Source organism: the organism of the source record quoted next, unplaced genomic scaffold, assembly GCF_019419815.1.
Source record: "Pyrus x bretschneideri cultivar Hongxiangsu unplaced genomic scaffold, Pyrus_bretschneideri_v1 Contig8, whole genome shotgun sequence".
Taxonomy (NCBI): Eukaryota; Viridiplantae; Streptophyta; class Magnoliopsida; order Rosales; family Rosaceae; genus Pyrus; species Pyrus x bretschneideri.
In genome coordinates, this window is record NW_025999820.1 from 10,120,072 (window position 1) to 10,142,464 (window position 22,393).

Here is a 22,393-nt window from a genome sequence, read left to right on the forward strand (position 1 = left end):
ATGAAAAACAGAGGAGCATATTTATAGCTGAAGACTCTCAACTTTGAACGACCTTTCGTGTGTACAAGGGCGATAGCTTTTGCTTTTCGTTTTTGAGTTTTGGCTTTTCCACGTGCTTTGAGTCCAATCCCATGCCAAGTCATTGTTTATGAGATGCCAAGTCATTAGTTTTTATTGGGTTTTTTCTTTTTGGGGAAAACGCTTGTATACGAAGTCATTAAATTATACCAAGATACGAACGCGAACTCATAGCTTCACTTTTTTTTCATTATGTTTCCTTTCTCGCTCCTCAATTGTTATTTTGCATTCATTGATTCCTTTCTCACTCCGTATTAACTACACACATAAGAGCGAACGTAAAAGTTGAATGATGAAGAATAAATAACCAATAAGGCGTGTACGTTAACAGATTACAAGAGCGCTGATATCACTTCTTTATGACAATTCGAGAATTTAACAATAAATAAAAAAAAATTTGATGTCAATATTATATCCACGCCTATTTGGAATGATTGCAACACTACTACGAGGCCTTTTCGTGTTACTTGCAAAGCGGGGTGATGAGAGTGTATACATTATAAGCTCTACCTTAAGTTTGTATGTTGAAAATAATAGAAATCGTCCATTGGCATTGGACGACTTTAAGCAACTTTGAACCCACGCATTACATTACATGTTGCGTTAGATGATGACTTTACCAAAGTCTAATAGATTATCTTTGAAACAAAATGTAGGTCTTAATCATTGCATAATGCAACTCCGCATGTTTAAGTTTATCTTATGTTGTAGGTTTCAAGCCTGAATAAAGGAGGAGGAGGTGGACGTCAAGTAGTCGACAATCGGCACTTTATTTTCACGTCGAATCCCTATGATAATGAATCTTAAACCTTGGAGCTAATAAAAGACTTGCGCAAAACTGAGTGCAATTGCATTCTAAAATTCATACAACCGACCTCACTTAATAAAATAAAGTTTTTTTTATTGTTGTTAACTTCTTGTAATCTTTATTTCATGCATGTTCATGCACTCATTAACATTGTTGTGTTCTTTCATCTCACAAATGCTGAGGAATCGTTTTTGAGCTGACCAAAAAGATGAATTAACTTTTAAGGATACATTACCAGCCACGTTTGTTGATAAGGATGGAGAGGGAAGACATTAATATTAAAGCTTCCAAATTAGAGTATGTTACTATGTATGCTAGAAGCTACTTTATGAAACTTGAAGGCATGGATTCTAACTTCGAAGCATCATTTTTTACCATACAAACAAAATATAACATACATTACTAAATTAGTAGTAACTACCATTCTATATCATGCCGGGGTAAAAGATAAATCTGTCATATTCAATGGTTAAAAAATGTAATGTAATTGTTTATACAGTAAAATTTTCTTGAATCGCAAGATAGATAAATGAATTACAGCTGTGTTAATGTATAGTTGTTTAAGGATAGCGATTTGAAACTCGTCTTTTATCTGTCTACTCTATAAGCTGAATAGATTACAATTTTCTTTTGCTCTCATTGGAGGAGTATAGAAACCAAACCAGTCAGAAAAATCACAGAATCTGATGAGGAGCTCAGCAGCCTCAGCCAATAGTGTATGATAAGTAGGATCTTTGGACTCGGGCCACTAATTTGCCTGCGGGATTACAAAGACTTTCTTATCTTTTGGGCCACATAATTGAGATCAACATGGAGCCGAATATTTTTTGGGTCAATTATATAGAATTGAGCAGCTTGAGCCTGATATGACCTATATCTCTGGAAGATCATTTACCTAATTAAGTTCCTTTTAATTTAGTTATCTTGGAACACAATCAATATTCTGTTGAGAAACTATTGGTTTATCTTTGGGTCGATAGAGACACTGTTGGTTTTCATTGGGAATTTGTGGTGGTTATTGATGAGTCTTCGTTCACTCATAATCTTGGTGTAACCTTACCCCCCTTCTAACTAGAAAAAACCATGTATAATTCAAAGAACGCATTGAGAAAAAAAAAAATATTCAAAGAATGCATACGCTTTAGACACATGACACGATTCTGAATGGAGATAGGTTGGATCAGGGTTAATGGGTAAGCAAAAATGGACTGTTGACTTATCTTTTAAGCTTCTTAATAAGAGCGAAAATTTATCTTTGTTGGTTCGTGTTAGAGCACAAGTCGATCCCCGAAAAAAAAAAAGTTTTTGAATCCGCCATTATTCTTGCTGATTATTTATTCTTATTAATACTATTTTGTTTGTTTAGCTTTCTGGCAATTTAAAATTTTTGAGCATGCAAATAAAATGAATGGAATGAGAAAGGACACGAAATGCATTGGTAGCAATGAGTTTAATTGCTTGATTTTGAAGGATTAAATTACTTGGAATCTTAGATTTTGCCACACCCAGCATGTATCACCATCAAAAACTTGCTTGAAGGACTAATTTTATTTTGTGTCATGTCATTCCAAAGACTTGCTTGGAATCTTAGATTTTTACCAAATCCAGCGTGTATCACCATCACAAAATGTCCACATTAAACCATGCATTTTGTTTCTGGTTGATTAGTAGGTTCCACCTAATTGACCAAAATGCTGCTTAAGAAATCTTAATTTCTTTAATTTATTTAATGTTGTTGTTGCCTGGTACAATATTTTCAGTACGAGGGAAGGGGAGTACAAGATCGATCAAGCTAGGCCATATGGAAAGGTTTCTTTGTTTGCTATAGGATTTCAAGTATGTAATGTGCTTTCTAACCAAGAAAATTTAAACATTAATGGAAGAATTTAATTAAGATCAAATGGGTTTGGAAGTACAAATCCTTCCCATTTTACAATGTTCTCGTTCTAACAAGAGCTTTTCAATATTAGAATATTGTCACGTGATGTTACCAGTTTACTCATATTGTAATAAGAGTATTTATTTGTTAATACTATACTCTAAGTACATAAAATATCCACAATACGTCCGTACATATTATACATGTTCATTAGTAATTAACATCAAACATGGATAGCAGTGTGACCGTCAAGCTCAAAAATTTTCCAGAACAGTTTTAAGTATTAAGTTTACTCTAAAGTTAGATCTTTAATCAAACTTGTTAAAGTCAATGGATTGGTTGAGTTACTTCCCTCAAATGTCTCTGGTGCTTGATAGACATTCTTTCCATAAACGACGACAAGAGGATGGAAGCTATAGCTTTCAGATGAGATAGCATGCAGAACTTTTTTAAAGTAATTTGTAAATCAAATTATAACAAATCATGACCCGCAGATTCAAAGAGTGACACGTACAAATTAAGTTCGACCTAAGCAATAATTTGAAATCATCCGTATCTAACTTGAACGAAAAGCATGTCGAAATGACATGATTAACTTCATCTCGTTTTTCTTATATTGTGTACAGTGTGTGTGTGTGTGTATGTTTATAAAAAAAAAAACATTATTATTAAGAAGAAGGGAGGCTTCAAAACTATTACAAAAGCTACAGTTGTCAAATAAACGTTGAAGCTACTACCCTGAATATCTACTTATCGAGTTATTTACTATTGGTTACTAGCTAGCTTGTTATTAGAAATATATGGTTACGCACTATTAAATTTGATATTAATCGCTTCATTCGCCTAACTATCATATCAACTCAGCTTAGTCCAAGAAGCTACTGCTTCCCAATTGGGAGTCAGAAGATCCATGGTACCTGCAGCCCCACGGGTTGAGATTTTATCTTAAGAGTACATTAATGTATTTAAATGATGTTAAAAATAAATAAATAAATAAATAAATAAATAAAAGAACAATTTTTGTTACGAGATTTGTACAGTTAAAATACATTAACGATAAGAAATGGATAAAATGATACTTGCCATAAAATGGATCAAAGTATTTATCCATAATAATACCTTTACAATATAATAATTAAGCATATATAGTATTAACAAATGAAACAATAGTATATAGTATTAACAAATAGAACAATGCCTGGCTATAAACAAAACTTGATTCTCTATCAAATAAAAAAACTAGTATACATACGAATAAATGGAAGGGTCATATATATGCGTGTGACTTTAGGGCACCACCAAATCTCCAATCTCTATCTTTGACGTGAAGTGTATTACGAGCTGCCTTCATGGGCGGCAGGAGTGGAAGACACGAACCTTCTAATAAGAAGAATATAAGGTAGACGTATTATATTACAGAAAATAAAAATTCCAGACGTTAACTGAACATTATTCTATTTATGCCCTCTAATTCATACACAATCAACTAATAAACTGAAATCATAAATTTGGAGCACCAGCGTCTATTGTGTTGTGTGCATAATATTCTGCCACATACACACATATATGGTTTTTTTTTTTTTTTTTTTTTTTTTGTCTTTTATATAATAGATGTTGGGGAGAAGGACTTTAACGCAAGACCTCGAGAGCAGAAAATATGATCTTATAACCAATTAAACTAAAAGCTTCTTGCTAACATATATAATTTCTTACTTCCCACATATTTTAAAATTCAAAGCGTCACCTTTATGTATCCTCTCATATATATATGCCATAACATGTATGAGAAAAGAATAATTAATAAATTTTAAGTTGAAATATTGTTTTGATATAAGCAATTTCCTAAACTGCTCTGATACAAGAGGAGGGAGATTCGAACCCATGTACAATGCAAATCACATTAACTTGACTAACTAATCTAATTCATATCTATAATTTAGAACATCATTTCATCGGAGACAATATTATCAATCAATTTAATGGGGTTAAACTGATTTTTTGTCGAATTGAGGTCTCTGAATCGTATTTGAAGTAATTATAAAATCATGTCCAAAATCTAAGAGGGAACATGTGTCAACTTGAAGCCATGCTCTAATTAGCTATGTCAAAAAGCCCCAAAATTTAACTTCATTGTAGAATTTTTTGAGTTCGGACAATAAAAGAATATTGTTAAGGCATCTTCTAAATGGGAAATCAAATAATCCAAGCAACAAATTCAATGACAGTACGTACACATACATTTTTAAGTTGTAGTAAGGTATGACAACTTTATAACAACAAAGACCAACTTTTGTATATATGTATATTTTTATAATAAATTGTCTAAAAGAATTAAACGAGATTAGCTCATATATATATATATAAATTGAGAGATGAAGTCTTCTGAAAAAAGGGATGAAAAATGAGACTTAATCATAGCTCTACTCATTAGTCAAGGGATCCTATTAATTCAATTTGAATAGTTTAATTAAATAGCTAATGCACTTGTCAATGAAACTTGTTTAGAATCTTAAACAGTCAAAGACAATGATAACATTATAAATAAAAATGTTTGGTTCCAGCTGGTAATTAAGCTATGCTGGGTATATTGTATCAAAAATCGAGTCTGAGAATGACTGCTCAACAACAGTGATCACCACTACCAATATGTCTACTTACGTACGTATACTTAAAACTAGAGAAGCCATCGATGGGCAATTGTTAGGCATAAAAATAGTGAAAGAACCACCGGCCGGATAAACAAGAGTAAAGCTGTCTGAAAATAAACCCTACTCACACACATGGTATTTCTCATATTTTATTTTATAGTCAATTATTAAGATAATAAGCATTCTAACCATTTATGTATACATGTTCATACCGCGAGCGTTGCTCGGAGGAACACATTTTTGTATCAAGTGATGTTGCAAAATGATGCATACAATCAGTACACATCACTCTAGCTACTTACTCCATCTTGTAGTATTGCAATGCAGTAAAATATAGCACTAGTCCCAGATTAATTATTATGGTTCTCCTTTCAAACACATAGTTAATGGTTATAATGATATACTTAAGGGCAAAATATATTACTTATACAAAATAACTCGATGGGTTACGTAAAATACATGAAGAATTCAGTTTAATAAGTTTAGTATATGCTTGCATGAGTATGATACAATATATATGTGACAAAATAAAATACAAGTCTAAATTTACGACACCACCACCCCCTTATATAGAGTTAAAACGTGAGATTCAAGAGTGTAGTTGGTGGAAAAAGATAAATTGTAGGGTTATTGTCTTGTAGAAATACATATACATAAATATTTATCTGTACAAGATGTGCGTATGTACAATAATCATTGACAATTAACCTAAACATTGCAATTAACATAAACTTTGTTTCTTCTTAAATTTTAGATGGTAAGTTCCTCCTATAAAATCATTACAAAATCATAAAATCCCAATAACACACTTTATCTATACGCAAAAAAATTTGCCGGGGAAAATATAGTACGTGGAGGTATATATAGTACGTACTTTCTCCTTTGCTTTCAAAGATCATCAAATTTTAATTAGTTTATATTATTTTATATATACACACACACACACACACACAAAGTGTGTGAGACATTTTTTTTATTTTTGTTTTTGAAATAGAAGGAGAGAGGAAGAGAGTGAATTAGATTTTTTTTTTTTTTTAATTAAAGATATGTTAAGATTACATGTAGGTGAGATTTTGAAAAAAAAAACAGCCAAATTTAGTTATGTGAAATTACATTTTTGCCCCGTATTTATTATTCATATTTTGTTTTAATTAGATGGTTAAAGTGGTAATTTGATAGGATTTTAGTTTACAATGAGTGTTTTATTAATTAGTAGAGATATATATATATATATATATATATATATAATTGGAAAAGTATTGTTGTCGTGGAGACAAATTTAGGTTCTTGAGCAAAAACTCAACTACTCTCTAGAGAGAGAGAGAGAGAGAGGTAGCAGTAACACGACTTGTGTAGAAATTGTGAGGGACGAATCGGTTAAGAAGTGCATGTCTTGTATCTCTCTCTAGAGCTAGAAAAATCCTAAGTGTTTCATTTTTTTTGGAACAAACACAGAAAACCCCAAGAATTATAATAATTAAACAATGACGTCGACGGCGTCGTCTAGCGCGAAGCCGTCGAGTTACACCCCCGGGTTTGAGTTACCCTCCTCGCCGTCGCCGGTCGGCGGCGCAATGCTGCCGAAGTTTCTCAGAGACCTCAGCCAGGACTTGGTCGAAGTCACATTGGAGCTCGACGACGACGACGACGGCGGCTCAATTGTCGTGTGCAGCGTCGCTCCCGCAAACGACAACTTGACGTCGTCGGCGGTAGCGGAGAACGGGATTTTACGGAGGAGTCTTTCCGCGACGTCGAGGAGTGTACGGCGGACGTTCGGGTGGTTGAAATCGGCGTCTTCGAGGACGACGGCGTCAAATTCGGAGTCGGTGGTGGAGTTCACTATGTCGGCTCGCGAGGGGAGGAGGATGAAGGCCATGCTTCAACGGACGAGATCAAGCGCGCAAAGAGCTCTCAACGGTCTTAGATTCATCAGCAAGACGACTGCCGGAGGAAATGACGCGGCGGAGCAATGGCAGCAAGTGGAGGCGAGGTTCGAGTCGCTTGCTAAGGACGGCTTGCTCGCCAGAGCAGACTTCGGTGAATGTATAGGTAAATAGTGTAAACAAAAAATATTAAGTGCTCGTAGAAGTTTAATTAATTGATATTAATTAAGTTTAGTAGTTGAGATTAGGTAAATTTGTCTGTTTGCTTCCCCGGAAAATTGCAAGGGAAATATTGATGATATTTTGTATAAACGAAGGGATGGGGGACTCGGAGGAGTTCGCGGTGGGGATATTTGATGCACTGGCGAGGCGGCGGCGGCAGAAGATAACCAAAATTACAATAGAGGAGCTTCGTGACTTTTGGTTGCAAATTTCCGACAGCAGCTTCGACGCGCGCCTTCAAATCTTCTTTGACATGTGGGTCTCTCTCACTCTCATTTCTTTCTATTCTCAGCCGTTGATTAGGTTTGTATGATTTTTCTTCTAACAAATCGACGGTCCAGACAGACAGAGCTCCAATTCTAAACTAATCTAATATATCTTAAGGTGAAACTTGAGTGAAAGGAGGCAGACACCATAATAAACTGACCTAACTTGTACCTATGTTTTTTCTTTTCTTTTGATATTTTTTATTTTTATATTATTGCCTTAGTGAGAGCCTGAGAGGTGCTAAAGTCAGTGACGTGTGGGAGCTTAAGATGTTCTATGTGTACATGAGTTTTACATAATTTTATGGCAAAATATTGTTACAAACCCTATATATGACTCATCGTAGCATATTTTTATAGTTGTATCATTCAAGATTAATGCACTCAACACATCAAGTGATTGGTACTCATGAGTCACACCCTTTTGGAGAGTTATTAATCTTGTGTTCTTGGAGTTTTTTATTGTGTTTTGGCATTTTGCCTGTTGCAGTTGTGCATTGCGTTTGTGTGAGATTTTTGTTTAGTTGACCAACAAGAGAGAATCTTACCCACATAGGGTTAACTATGCTGTGTCTTTTTGTGTTCTATCTACTTCAACCTTTCCCATCTCAACGAGAGATTTTTCAGTGTGCGCAGAATACATGATGTCATGGCGTAATACTATATATCATTATACAATTAGAAAACACTTGAAAAATATTTTTCTTCAATTGCATAATGACATGTAATGTTCCACCCTATATTCCAGACACGCTAAAAAAATTTCTCCATCTCAATAGCTTTAAAACAAAAGTTAAGTAATTAAATGCTTTTGAACTGCGTGTATCTTTTGCCTTTTGTTATTTGTGGCTGTGTATTTCTCTGGTTAGAAAAAATAAAATTGCTCATGGTTTTTATTGGATCGAAAAACTAGAAATTTAGAGAGAAAATCACTTTCCTTGGGTTTTTAGTTGGTCAAAAGTTGTTTTCTAATTTATTTTTTTATTTAATTTTCAGGGCGGATATCAATGAAGATGGAAGAATCACAATGGAAGGAGTTCAAGAGGTAAAAACTGTTAACTGCAGTAAAAAAATAATAATAAATAAATAAATAAAACCGTCTGTTAAACTACTTCATGCATTAGTTAAATCTAATTAGCACAATCTAATGAAGTTTCGTTTTGTCCTTTTTTTGCTAATTATTTCAATTACAGCTTATAATGCTCAGTGCTTCTGCAAACAAGCTATCCAAGCTCAAAGAACAAGCTGAAGAGTATGCTTCATTGATAATGGAAGAACTTGATCCCGAAAATTTCGGTTACATCGAGGTAAAATTAAAACAACCTTCGAATAAAAGTTTGTCATCGAACTTTGTAACAGCGACCGTCACACTGTCATGGCACATTATCAATTCACCAACATAATTAACGCGTGCATTCGTTTACTAGTGGTAGTGTGATCGTCACATTCAAAGGTTTATCGTCTTTCTAGGGTCTTGAATCAGGAAATTGATGATGTTTTACCAATACCATTTTATCAGTTATGGCAATTGGAAGCACTGCTTCTACAAAGGGACGTGTACATAAACTACAGCGGACCATTGAGCACAGCAAGTGTACCTTGGAGTCAGAACCCCAGTTCCTTGAAGCCCAAGAATCTGGTCCGGAGACTGAGCCGTTCACTCCAGTGTCTCGCACTCGAGAATTGGCGGCGTGGTTGGATTTTACTGTTGTGGGTTGTTGCAATGGCTTGCCTTTTTGTATGGAAATTCTACCAGTACAGAAAAAATAGGGCTACATTTCACGTCATGCATTATTGCTTGCCAGTGGCCAAAGGGGCTGCAGAGACTCTCAAGCTTAACATGGCTCTCATCCTGCTACCGGTCTGTCGAAACACGCTGACATGCCTTCGGTCTACAAGAGCTAGGTCCTTCATCCCATTTGATGACAATATTAATTTCCACAAGGTATAAGCACTAATCTTCACTGACTCGGAATACTAAGCAGATAATAAATCGTATATAAACCAGTGCATTTTGTCGCCTATTTGTAGTCGGCTTTGTGCTTTTTCTCAATTTTCTTTCCTTAAGACACAACAATGTGACATTCTGTTTGTACTGATCTTATTTTACCACAGATAATTGCATTTGCTATAGCAATTGGAATAACCATTCACGCCGGGAACCATTTGGCGTGCGACTTTCCTCGCCTGGTAAACTCTTCGCCGGAAAATTTTGCACCACTATCCTCGGATTTCCATGACAAAAAGCCCACCTATGAATTCCTGCTCACCGGAAGTGAAGGCGCGACTGGAATTTTGATGGTGATTTTAATAGCCATCTCCTTCACGCTAGCAGCTCATAGATTTCGGAGGAACATGGTGAGACTGCCTGCGCCCTTCAACAAGTTGACTGGTTTTAATGCATTCTGGTATTCTCATCATCTGCTAGGTCTTGTCTACATTTTGCTAATCATCCATGGAAGCTGCTTGTATTTAGCCCACAGGTGGTACGAGAAAACGGTACGAAATGTGAACAATAACATAGTAGAATTACAAAGGAAATTTCATTTACTTATTAACTGATTGCATCGACCATCGAGTAATTAATGTTTTACTACTTAGCAGACATGGATGTACATCTCTGTTCCGTTGTTGCTCTATGTAGCGGAGCGCAGTCTGAGAACATGTAGATCGAAGCATTATTCAGTTAAGATGTTAAAGGTAAGAAAATTTAACTCGAACCTGTTCATATAGTTTAGAGATTTTTGGTTTCTGACTCTGTTAACAGGCTTCGGTCCTCCCCGGAAATGTGATTAGCTTAATCATGTCCAAACCACCTGGATTTAAGTACAAAAGTGGGCAGTACATATTTCTTCAATGCTCTACCATCTCCCCATTTGAATGGTGAGTCTGATTCATGTTAAACTTCGTCTTTCAGGAAATGTAAATTAGAAAAAGAACCCGGACAACGATTAAGTACTGAACCATTCCTTTATTATTTACAGGCATCCATTTTCCATTACCTCCGCACCAGGAGACGAGTACCTCAGCGTTCACATCCGAACAGTAGGAGACTGGACTCGAGAATTGAAGCGAGCCATAGCGGAGGAAGATGATTCATCTGTAGTTCATCCAGCAAGATTTGCTCAGATGCGAAATCTGGATCAGAGAGGGTATGAACCAATATTTTACCTTCCGAGATTTACAGTCAGTGTATGTATGGGATTATTAATGTTACATGCAACATCAATGCAGCCAACCCAGATTGTTTGTTGACGGTCCATATGGGGCGCCAGCGCAGGACTACCAGCACTACGATGTCTTGCTCCTCGTGGGGCTTGGGATCGGAGCTACCCCTTTTATAAGCATTCTTCGAGATCTTCTTGACAGAGCAAGAACAGCAGAAGAACAAATGGTACAATTCATAATATCCGACTCTTCGAGTACAACGTTTCAGTGTTTTGATAGATTTCTCTGTTACTGATAACTAAGTTACAGTACATTGATCATGAACTAGGATTCAAATACGGAAACTAGTAGATCAGACGACAGCCCGAATAGTTTTATGTCTTCAAGTTTGACGCCCGGTGACAAGAAGAAATCTCAGAAGACTACAAATGCTCACTTCTACTGGGTTACCAGAGAGCCTGGATCTTTTGAGTGGTTTAAAGGAGTCATGGACGAGGTTGCAGAAATGGATCACAAAGTAATGAATGAATTTCTTTACCATTTTACGTCATAATTATCTTCAACTTTGATGATGTGCTACTGCCAAGTTACTAGTCTTTAACCTTCTCTCTTATGACAGGGTCAGATTGAGCTCCACAACTATCTTACGAGTGTCTACGAAGAGGGTGACGCCAGGTCGACTCTAATCACCATGGTCCAAGCTCTCAACCACGCCAAACATGGTGTCGACATCCTATCTGGCACCCGAGTATGATCCTTCATCGCTATTTCAGTTAGCACGGTAAATTGTGTTCTTAAGCAGTTAATGACCTTTCAAACATTGAATCATGCATTGCAGGTAAGAACTCACTTCGCAAGACCAGACTGGAAACAAGTGTTTACCAAGATAGCTTCCAAGCATCCGTATTCAACAGTAGGTACAGATATTCTACCACAACCAAAATGTTTAAAACAGAACGAGACGAAACTCTTACAAACTTTTAACCCAGTTTCCTAAACCCTAAGAGTGCATCTGTTCAAGCAAAGAAATAAAAAACCGAGAGACTGAACGAATCAGTTAATTTGCAGGGGTATTCTACTGTGGGATGCCGATGTTGGCAAAGGAGCTCAAGGTGCTCTCACATGAACTCAGCCAGAAGACAACGACACGGTTTGAATTCCACAAGGAGTATTTCTAAAACTAGAAGACCACCATCATCAAAATACTAAGCAGCGATTCATTTCTAATCGTTTGGAGTATCCATAGAGAAAGATAATCATAAATGTACAAGGATAGTAACTTAGAAAGATGTAGATGTAATTGTTTATCATATATAATGCCCAGCTTTCGAAACCATGAGTGCTTGACACATTCAGCTAGTTTACAACAATACGAAATCTAGCAAATATGTACCCGATGTATTGCAATTTGATGGACAAACAAGAAGAAAAGGATAAAACCTAGCCTGGAGGTGTACAAGCAAAAGGGATACCATTCTGACTTGATGTATTCAGAATTCATCCGACTTCAATCACATAGATCTATGCAAGTATGCGAGCGAAGCTAAATCGGCAAATGCAACAATTCAAAACTACAGGAACAGAATCATGCTCATGGTTAACTCGTAAAATTTATCATTAACATAATAGAAAGCCGAAGGCTAACAATATCTGTTAATCAGGTCAGATGCAGGGTTAGTATAACCTCGGGAAGCTAATCAAAATTGCACCCTCTAGAGCAAACAACTATTGGTGGAGAATCGTTCTTCTATGGAGAGCAACACATTAGATGGATTCATATAAAGAGATCCAGTAGCAATCAATCATCTCTGATCTTCTTGAGAAGTTTGGAAGTCCAACTTCGGACACGTCGCTTCAGCGTGTAACCAACCACAATTCCAGCAACAAAGCAAATTGTACAAAGCTTTGAGCACGTCCACAGTGACACCAATTGCCTGCAAGTAGACATTGAAAATTACCGTAAAAAGAAGACGACAATGGCAGCAACATCCAATGTTTACACTCAGAGTGCTTACATTCAACATGCATACATAGAAACAAATTCATGGCTGATTAATGCATCAACCTCAACTCTTTTAAAACCAAGTGAAACCCGCTTTCGGGAAATCATTGAAAGAAAAACCCCACAAAATCCAAGCCTTAAGACCCCTAAACCATGATTGGGGAAATCACTGAACAAAAAATCCAACAATTTGGTATTTCAAAGACAACTCGCAAATCCAAGCCTCCCATTACAAACCAAACGCAACCCAATTCACAGAATCCATAAAATATTCTGAAACTTCAAAGAACTGAACAAGTAAAGTAAAAAACAAGGAGAGAAAGAGAGAGACAGGTACCTGGCGGGTCTGTTGAGCAAAATACGAGACTGATCGGAGGAAGACAGAGCAGCGGCGAGACCTTCAGTCCCACGGTGAGGGTCGAAGGAAGCCGAAGCGGAGCCCAATTTTGGGGGTTCTTTCGGGATTTTCCCAATCAACTTCTGCAAACGCTCCATAATTCTAATGCTTCGAGAGAAAACGCAGAGAACCCAACCCAGAACGCTTTATCCTGTTCACAATTCGGAAACCCAATTAGGGATTCCACACGTAAGGAGATTAGTACTGAGAATTTAGGGGTTTAGGGTTTATTACCGATTTCGATTCGCATTGGTCACGCTTTCGTTTCTTCAAAGATCCCAAGTTTACTGTGGAGTATTCTTCTCCCTCCAAATTTCGCGGAATATTTATGTTTGATTTTCTTTCCTCTGTATTGGTATAACCGGGCTCAAGGCCCAAAATAAAACTAAACTCAAAACTGGTTCTGTCCAGAAACTTGGGCTTGGGTGAACAAAAACCACTTGGGGTAAAGCCCTTTACAAATGTATGTATACCATTTTATTTCGGCTTATTTTTAATTACGCCTTTTGAAACTCGATTTTAATCTCACTTTACTCCGTATAACTTAAAAGTCGCTACTTTACTCCCTGAAACTCATAATTTTTAAGTCACTACTTTACTCCCTGAAACTCATAATTTGCTCCACTTTGTCCTTAGAACTTGATTTTGATCTTATTTTGCTCCCTGAAACTTAAAAGTCATTTCTATAAAACTTAGAATTCATTTCACGTTGTCCTAGATGTGTTAATTTCTTATGTGGGTTTGATTTGGGAGCGACATACTAATCAATTTCTTTTTTATTTTTTCCATCTCTTCAATTTCTTTTAAACTTAATATTATTTGGTTGTTAAATGTTAAAGTATAATGGAGATTTATAATCAAGTTTATTGCACATGTGGCAGAGTCTTATTGGATGTTGGGTCTCCCATATATTTGAGGAGGTAACCTATAAGTTTAAGAGAGAAGTGAGGGTCCACAGGTCAAAGTGGAACGAATTTGAGTTTTAAAGAGTAAAATGATGACTTTAAGTTACAGGGCAAAGTAAGATCAAAATAGAATTCAAGGAGCGCTGCTAAAAATAAGCCTTTTATTTTTCCAGTGACCAAAATTTCTTTAAAAAAAAATTAAAGCAAACTAATACTAAATTATGCATCAACTCAACAACTAAACACATTTAATGACAAGTTGATGCGTGCTAGATACTTGCATTAACGTGATTAAATTGAGTAAATACATATATTGTAATCAGCTTGAAATTTAAATTACAAACTTTGTCGGTTGAACTCAACAAATGTGACGTGTACCAAGGTTGGGGTCAGCAATCGTCCACAAAAGCCAATAAATCCCCATCTTCTCCCCGACACCCAACACTCTCCCTCCCTTATCTTCCTCCACCAATTGTCATAAAACCCAACAAAAAACAGAGAAACCTAGGAGACAACTTTATATCTCTCTGATTAGCTTTGTCCAGTCCAGTCTAATCCAATCCAATGGCCTCTCTCTCAGTTCCCAAGCAGCCAGTCTTCCCCTCTCTACTCCCCACCCGAACTCCCAAACACTACCCATCTTCCCAAACCCTCCCAATTGCCTCCAGCTCTTCACATTCTAAATTCTATGGCCTCAAGTTCTCCACTTCTTCCACTCTGCCAATCCCTTCATCTTCCTCTGGCAAGATGTTCATTTCTGCTAAGGTTCATTTGCTTATATATCTTGTGTTTCTTATTATCGGGATAACGCTCTTAATCATCTGAGCTACAAGTCCGGCTAATTTGTTTTATTGATTAGTTAGGTTGGTCTGTTTGTGGACAGGTGGACAAGGGTACGGTTCCACCAGCCTTCACGTTGAAAGATCAGGATGGAAAAACTGTGAGCCTCTCCAAATTTAAGGGAAAGCCTGTGGTTCTCTATTTCTACCCTGCTGATGAGAGCCCTAGCTGCACCAAACAGGTTTAAAACTAATCACATTTTTTTGTATGCTCTAATTCCAATTAATTTGAAGTTTTTTATGCTTGAAATGCTTATCCTGGATTAGTTTTGTCCAATAATTTTCACTTCTGCTATGTATCGGTAAATTTTCGGTTAATGATATGGAATTTGCATTGAAGCTGACAACCCCGGATAAACATTGTGCCTTTAGTTAGTACTGACACTGACAAATTGATACTTCCTTAGGCTTGTGCTTTCAGAGATTCTTACGAGAAGTTTAAGAAGGCGGGTGCCGAGGTTGTAGGGATCAGCGGTGATGACCCATCATCACACAAGGTACTGTGAAAGCTTTGTGTGTTTAGATTGTCATCACATTGAGGCTTAGTTTGGTAATTATGCACAAGGCCAAAGCTCATTGATTCTTCAACAGATGTAAGGATAAATTTGTTGGTTTTTCAATGTAATCGAAAACTTAAGCTGCTGATACGTGAGCTAAGAATTATAAATCGCGCATGTTCGTTCTCTCTAGTAGTTTATTCGACACTTGTTTTGTATGCTTTGTATGCATAACCGCTACAAATCAAAGCTCAAAGTTGATTACGATTGCAAATGTTTGTAGGAGTTTGCAAAGAAGAACAGACTTCCGTTCACATTACTCAGCGATGAGGGTAACAAGGTGAGGAAAGAATGGGGAGTGCCGTCGGATCTGTTTGGGGCATTGCCAGGGAGACAGACATATGTTATGGACAAGAATGGGGTGGTTCAACTCATCTACAACAACCAGTTCCAGCCCGAGAAGCATATCGACGAAACTCTCAAGCTACTTCAAAGCCTCTAAAGCTCTCTCCTTTTTAGCTGCCTGAATTTTCATTCCTATTTTCATGTCCATTATATCTCCACAAAACAGGGTTAGCAAGTAGTAGTTTTTGTATAATCAACTACTGTGATATTTGGTAGCAATGAAAATCAAGTGAGATGCTATTTGTATGTCACTGTGGAAATTTCAATTGATATTTGTATTAACTAACGAGATTACGAAAATGAAGAACACAGATGCCAATAAACTTAATATTGTTAGAAATTAAAGCCCGATCACCGGAGCTTCTTGAACACACAAAACTCCTACATGGATACACCTCAGAGCTTTGTGAGGCCGGCATGTTTTGCTTGCTGATCCATCGACCACGTTGTCTACCCTCCTTCCATAACTCATGCCTATGGTTTTACCTAAGGGTTCTACACCAATTCAAATGGTTCATCTTAGAAATAAGCTTGAGACCATATGGGGTTTTAAGGCTTGGCGTTTAATCCCTTTGGGGAAAGGTTTTTTCTCTCTGCGTTTTGATCACGCCGAGGACATGAGACGAGTTTGGGCAGTTGGTACACTCAATCTTAATCCTGGATTATTTAGAATTTCCCAAATGGTCCGCAGATTTCTCACCCTCCAAACAGAAGTCGACCCATGCGCAAGTTTGGATTCGTCTATATGATTTGGGATTGGAATATTGGGAACCTCAAACCTTAATGGAAATCGCTCGGGGAGTTGGAGTACCAATCCAATTGGACAGGGCGACAGCTTCTGTGAATTTTGGTACGTATGCTAGAATATTAGTGGACATTGACCTTTCTAAAAAGCCTCCCACTTCACTTATGGTTGAACGTGATAGTGGAGAGGTTTTATTTGTGGAAATAATATATGAAAAACTTCCTGCTTTTTGCTCTGTTTGTGGAAATATTGGGCATCTGCCTGCTACTTGTCGTGTTGCTGCAAGGGATATTAAGCGTCGGCATGTGGTTGAGAAGGAAGGTGCAAGATCACGAATAGTGAAGCGCAATGAGAACAATCAGGATAACATTCGAGTTGAAACTGATATCCGCAATCAACCGGAAGGTGAGGTTCGTGTTAATAATGTGTCCAACTCAAGTGTGGGAGGTTTGGATGATGGTGATGTTTCGCCCATACATGTTGTCGATGGTTTAGAAAATAATGGGACAACCTCTGCATACGTTTCAGAAACTCCAGGTTCTCATGATCATATGGTTAGTCAATTGGCTAAGGCTGGTATGGTTAGTAAGAACTCCCTCTCTAGTGCGAGAGGTTTGGATGATGCTTCTCCCTCATATTTTGTGGAAGGTTTAGTTGATGATAATGATACAACTTGTGACCATGTTTCTGATACTCCGATGGATACTCCCCTTATAGGTATGCAGTTAAACTCTTCTCTTGTACTCTCTGAGAGATGTAATGTTAATGACTCTGTTCAAGTTGTTTCCCAAGTTCAAGAGGCTAGTCCTCCTTCTTTATCTCCTCAAGTTCGCTCTGAAATTCGAAAGGTTAATGATTGGTACAATATGGTGGAGGAATATGCTCTTCAAAATAATGTTGTCAGTAGAGAAAACAATGATTTAGATGGTGCAAATAATGTTTCTGAGGATGACATGACTTTGGTTCTCTCAAAATCTCAGAAGAGAAGATTACGGAAAAAACAACGGGAATCTGGTTATCATACCTACAAGCGTGAGACTATTCAAACTCGTGCTAGGGTTGCTGCTATGGCTCCCCGTGATCCATGAAGACCATTTATTGGAATATTAGGGGCTTAGCAAATCGCCCCACTAGGCGAGCTTTACTGAGCCTTGTCAGAAAACATTATCCTGATTTTCTTTGTTTGGCAGATCAGATTTCTCATATTTTTAAAGAGGATAATCAAGTTGCTGATTGTTTGGCTAATTATGATGTTGATCACCCCGGTGTCCGTTGGTGGGATTCTTGCCCTCCTTGTGCTACAGTTGCTTATTCTCAGAATCTTTCCAAGCTTCCTTGTTATAGGTTTTGCTAAAAGAGGTTTTCAATTATTGTTATGAATTTTTTAATGGTCTGGGTTTAACCTCATGTCCCCCTGACATATTATATTTTTCTTGTTTATCAATAAATTCTCCTCAAAGTCTCTTCCTATGATAGCAATGCTGGAGTGAGACGGACTTTGTGGCCAAATTAAAAATAAAAAATAAAAAATTGAAGGATATATATAATCACTGATGTGCTGTCGTGATAACTAGTAGGTCATGAAGATGTTTTGCTTATTCTGATTAATTGGCAACTTTGCAAGCAGCTCATAATTTTGTGGGAGTTTAACAAGTAAACAATGGAGAAATCTTTTATTGAGATAATTAAATAGATTCTGAATTGCTTATACATGGCACAATAATTCGTTACTGTTTCAGTAAGGAGCCAGGTTTTCTTTATTCTTAGTATACTTATGTAAACTAACTGTCAATTATAAATTTAATAGGTATTGCAAACCCTAGGTTCAATGTTTGTTCAGATAGTCTTGACTTCCATAGGGGCTAAATGCTTCTGCCAACCAAGTATTCTTCCTCCAAGATGTCCATCCCATCTCCTCGCAAATTTCGTCGCTGTGGTTGATGCTAAATGTAGAAATGCAATGCCTCCTGTAGAACCTGGTTGTTTTCTTTGAGATTTCCACTTCTTTACTTGTTTGCTCAAGCATTTTCTGCACACTTGGAAGCTTAAATTTATCATCCAGCAGCCTGGCCAGCCATATGCTACGCAATTCGGAAGAGTGAAGATTTGAAACACTCTCGAGATAACCCACGAAAGCCATGTTTGGGATCAAAGGATGAATTGTTCCCCTGAGGAGAAACATGCATTCAAAAAATTTACTCTCCAATTTTAACATTTCTAACACGTGTAAATTTTTGAAATCTCAAACCGAAAACTAGGTTTACCTGTATAAGGGTATGATACCAGAAGGACATTCCAACAAGCTGCGAAAAGGCTCTGGTAAGATGGATTTGAGTTTTTTCTTACCATCATAACCAGTTGCAAGGACCACAACATCAGCTTTTATCTTAGTGTTGTCATCAAATTCAATTCCATCAGCAGAAAACCACCATTTTGATGTTGATCTTTTGAACACAATTTTTCCCTTATCCGCCTCGGGGAAGAAATTTTCCGGCATGATAGCCATCTGGCAGGATGCATAGTCTTCCTCAAATGGATGATCCGGTTTTAGGCCATACTTCTCCAAAGGCATCTTCCACAGCAAATATGATTCAATAAATTTTGAAACTGCATGCCTCTGTAAATAACAACCAAAACTTTTAGCATTGATCTCATATATGTTAAGGAACTGATTTCCGCATTTGTTTTATTTTCTTTCTTCTGTACACCCTGTTCAGTCTTATCGCACGATTCTTTTTGGATTTACTCAATCCAAAAGCCAGAAGTAAACAAGATGTGGCAGGAGACAAAAAAAAGTGTGCAGAAATCACTTCTCATATATTAGTTTAATATTTTCTTTTCTTGCTAACTGATTTTTAATTTACCATTGGAGACATAATTAGAGAGCAAAGGAGGGTTCTCAGGAAACTTTGGTTTGGTCTTTGATGGAGAAACTGTGAAGACCTTGTTGAGTAGAACAAGAAAAACGGCAAGCCCCAAATCCAGTAATGGGGAACAATCCAATGTAAAGTCCTTACCACCATGGTGCATGGTTTGCCTTCTGGTCCTGCAATACATCCATAAAAAGAATAACAAAATTAGTTCGGGTCAATATAATCAAGACACCTAAAAGGTAAGAAATCGAGGTTTTAATCCCACAAACAATTGGTTAAAAATAGTATTTTTAAGTTTTTGCAAGGGTTTTTTTATTTTTATTTTTTTTATTTTATTTTTTATTTTTATGTATGGAACTATTTTTCATATTCACACGCTTCTTTATGTATTGCAAAATTTCAAATCTTTTACACATAGATAATTGAATAAGTGACATAGAGAATGCGAAATTAGCAAATAATTAATTAGTAATTAACATTAATGAAGTCAAATCTAATGATGTGGACGTAATTCAGTCCATGTGATTTGGAATCATATTGTTGAAAAACATGTGCAGTCAAAGAAGTCCAAACCATCATAATATTGGTCAGTTCTTTTGACACCCTGACCACGCAATTCGTATTTTCCATTGAATTCTTTCTTTGTTTGCTGTGTGTAACCATGCAAATTACAACCCCGTAACGTGAAAACGTAGACCTATTTTTCTATCATTTTTTAACCTAAGATTTCATCATATATAGGAATTTTTAGGACCAAATTTTTACCTTGGTTTGCTTCAGCACACTCGACAGCTAAATCAATGGCTGATTTTTTGTAGCCAACCACAACGACCTCCTTATCCTTTAGCAATTCAGAAGCAGCGTCCTTGTCCAGTTTGCAGTAATCAAGAGCATGAAGAGCCTGACCTTGAAATACTTCAGGCCCTTTGTTGAGTGGAAACTCTGGAAGTTTGCGTGTATCACCATATTTTCCGATACAAACCACAATGAACTCGAAGGCATACCACTGAATTAATTCGAACAAACAAAAACAAATCAGAACATTATTTTATCATTTCCAAGATAATAACCAGTAGGATTGACATTTAAGCTACGGAAAAGGTATCATCTCAATTGCTGACACATTCTCTAATACAATTTGATTTACATAAAATGGTAAAATTCACCTTTATTAGAAAGTGTTCATAAGTGTGTTAATTTTGTGTGTTCACATAGTTTTATTTATTACCAATAATTCGGTTACGTATAAAAGTACTTTTTGTAACATATTTGCGTCTCTATATACTTCTTAGTAAGACTCTAGTAATTAATCCGAGTTCCATTTCCACAATGATACTGTAGTAAGTAGTCATCTGCAAACCCTAGGCATGCATGAAACTGTCCGAAAATACCATTTGGATATGAAATAAACACTTAAACCTGAATGGTCTCTGAATCATTGGTCTGGACGGCAACTTCCCAAACAGGCTGACCGCCGGCCGGCGAGAGACTCTGAAACTCCACAGGTTTGACACCAAAATCAGTAGTTTCCCGGTCACCAACGAACCGGACTTCGACCACCTTGGAATTGAACCTGACAAACTTAAGCACATCAAAGTGCTCAGCATAAGATTTCAAGTAGTCCAATATCTCAAGGTAAGAAGGATAATCAGTGTTGTCCCTGTCAGGCCAAGGGAAGTCAGAGAACTCATAGTCACATCGATGGGACTGAAGTTTTGTGGAATTGTAAGAACAATGCCTCCAAACCCCTCCAATGGAGTCAGAGGCCTCGAGAATGATGGGGTTGTAATGGGCTAGTTGTTTGGCTGCTGCTATGCCACTTACACCGGCACCAATGATGCCAAGTTTTGAGACTATTGGAGCCATAATTTTGTTGTTAACGATAAAGAGTAATGAAGGATTTGGCAAGCCGATTGGAAATTGAGATGGTTTTGGAAATGAGGGTGGATATATTTGTAGACTGTCGATTTGCTTGGTTGCTAAAACAACGTGAGAGCAGGGGTATTTATAGTGGAGGTCCGGGGCGGGGCATCATGAGAGGGTCGTCATATATGATGGAATCGCGTGAAATTGAATTTCAAGTCTAAAGGGCATGCTAGGGTTGAATTTCGATCGTGGTTTACGACCATTTCTGCAGCTAGTTATGCGAAATTGGTTCGTCAAGGAGGGGGAACCTTCCACCGCTTCATGTTTTATTTACATTTGTTGATCAAATTATACAGTAATTATGTTGAATACCTTTGAGCATTCAAATATTTATAATATCCTAATTATTTCGTGCAAATTGAAATTATAAAAATGAAGAAGAAAATAGTGAGTGTATGACATGGTGCGAGAGATTTTTCGGTGTAGGTGTAGCTAGAACATCGTCACATGAGATTATAGTTACAAACAAATTGTAACACATGTATTATTTTTTTTTTTCATTAATAAACTTTGAAAGCAGGACATTATCAACCTTATCTTTTTTTTAAAAAAAAAAATTATTATTATTAAGGTGAGAGGAGGGTTTGAAACTATTACAATAATTCAGGAGATGAATGTTTTTCGAACCAGGTATGCATGGGTACAAACCAACACCCTGTCCAAATATTGGACCAAAGGCAACTTATCATTCACTTATATTTTAACACATAAAAATGTGACAAGTGTTCCAGGTACATAAAAGTTCTTGATGTGATGGTGCGATTGTTTCTTGATCATACTGTATATTATTGAAAAATATGAGTGTCTAATAAGAATCATATCAATTAATCATAACGTATATTATTAAAAAAA

The 22,393-nt window shown here is 36.8% G+C and overlaps 4 protein-coding genes across 6 annotated transcripts; 2 read left to right on the forward strand and 2 right to left on the reverse strand.

The window, feature by feature from the left end:
• The first annotated feature begins 6,691 nt into the window (after window positions 1-6,691).
• Window positions 6,692-12,286, forward strand: LOC103935327 (respiratory burst oxidase homolog protein E-like). 3 transcript variants are annotated; one of them, XM_009345089.2, is made up of 14 exons: window positions 6,692-7,462; window positions 7,614-7,773; window positions 8,781-8,829; window positions 8,978-9,091; window positions 9,304-9,729; window positions 9,900-10,283; window positions 10,389-10,484; window positions 10,552-10,667; window positions 10,769-10,936; window positions 11,019-11,178; window positions 11,281-11,469; window positions 11,572-11,700; window positions 11,791-11,869; window positions 12,021-12,286. In XM_009345089.2, exons 1-14 carry the CDS (start codon window positions 6,898-6,900, stop codon window positions 12,128-12,130), a joined length of 2,745 nt encoding a protein of 914 aa, XP_009343364.2. In that variant the 5' UTR covers window positions 6,692-6,897; the 3' UTR covers window positions 12,131-12,286. The 3 variants fall into 3 exon arrangements, with proteins under 3 accessions (XP_009343364.2, XP_048431354.1, XP_048431355.1); XM_048575397.1 differs by having other exon boundaries at window positions 11,791-11,865; XM_048575398.1 differs by lacking the exons at window positions 11,572-11,700; window positions 11,791-11,869; window positions 12,021-12,286 and having other exon boundaries at window positions 11,262-11,448.
• Window positions 12,287-12,548: 262 nt separating this feature from the next.
• On the reverse strand, window positions 12,549-13,692 carry LOC108866709. The gene is made up of 3 exons (XM_018645812.2): window positions 13,586-13,692; window positions 13,292-13,502; window positions 12,549-12,886 (listed from the first exon to the last, which is right to left on the reverse strand). Exons 2-3 carry the CDS (start codon window positions 13,447-13,449, stop codon window positions 12,751-12,753), a joined length of 294 nt encoding a protein of 97 aa, XP_018501328.1. The 5' UTR covers window positions 13,450-13,502; window positions 13,586-13,692; the 3' UTR covers window positions 12,549-12,750.
• A 1,033-nt stretch (window positions 13,693-14,725) lies between these two features.
• On the forward strand, window positions 14,726-16,263 carry LOC103935328 (peroxiredoxin Q, chloroplastic). The gene is made up of 4 exons (XM_009345091.3): window positions 14,726-15,021; window positions 15,140-15,277; window positions 15,503-15,592; window positions 15,876-16,263. Exons 1-4 carry the CDS (start codon window positions 14,821-14,823, stop codon window positions 16,092-16,094), a joined length of 648 nt encoding a protein of 215 aa, XP_009343366.2. The 5' UTR covers window positions 14,726-14,820; the 3' UTR covers window positions 16,095-16,263.
• Window positions 16,264-18,396: 2,133 nt separating this feature from the next.
• LOC103940516 (probable flavin-containing monooxygenase 1) lies at window positions 18,397-21,605 on the reverse strand. The gene is made up of 5 exons (XM_018645813.2): window positions 21,035-21,605; window positions 20,381-20,621; window positions 19,607-19,788; window positions 19,007-19,359; window positions 18,397-18,910 (listed from the first exon to the last, which is right to left on the reverse strand). Exons 1-5 carry the CDS (start codon window positions 21,479-21,481, stop codon window positions 18,568-18,570), a joined length of 1,566 nt encoding a protein of 521 aa, XP_018501329.1. The 5' UTR covers window positions 21,482-21,605; the 3' UTR covers window positions 18,397-18,567.
• Window positions 21,606-22,393: the final 788 nt, after the last annotated feature.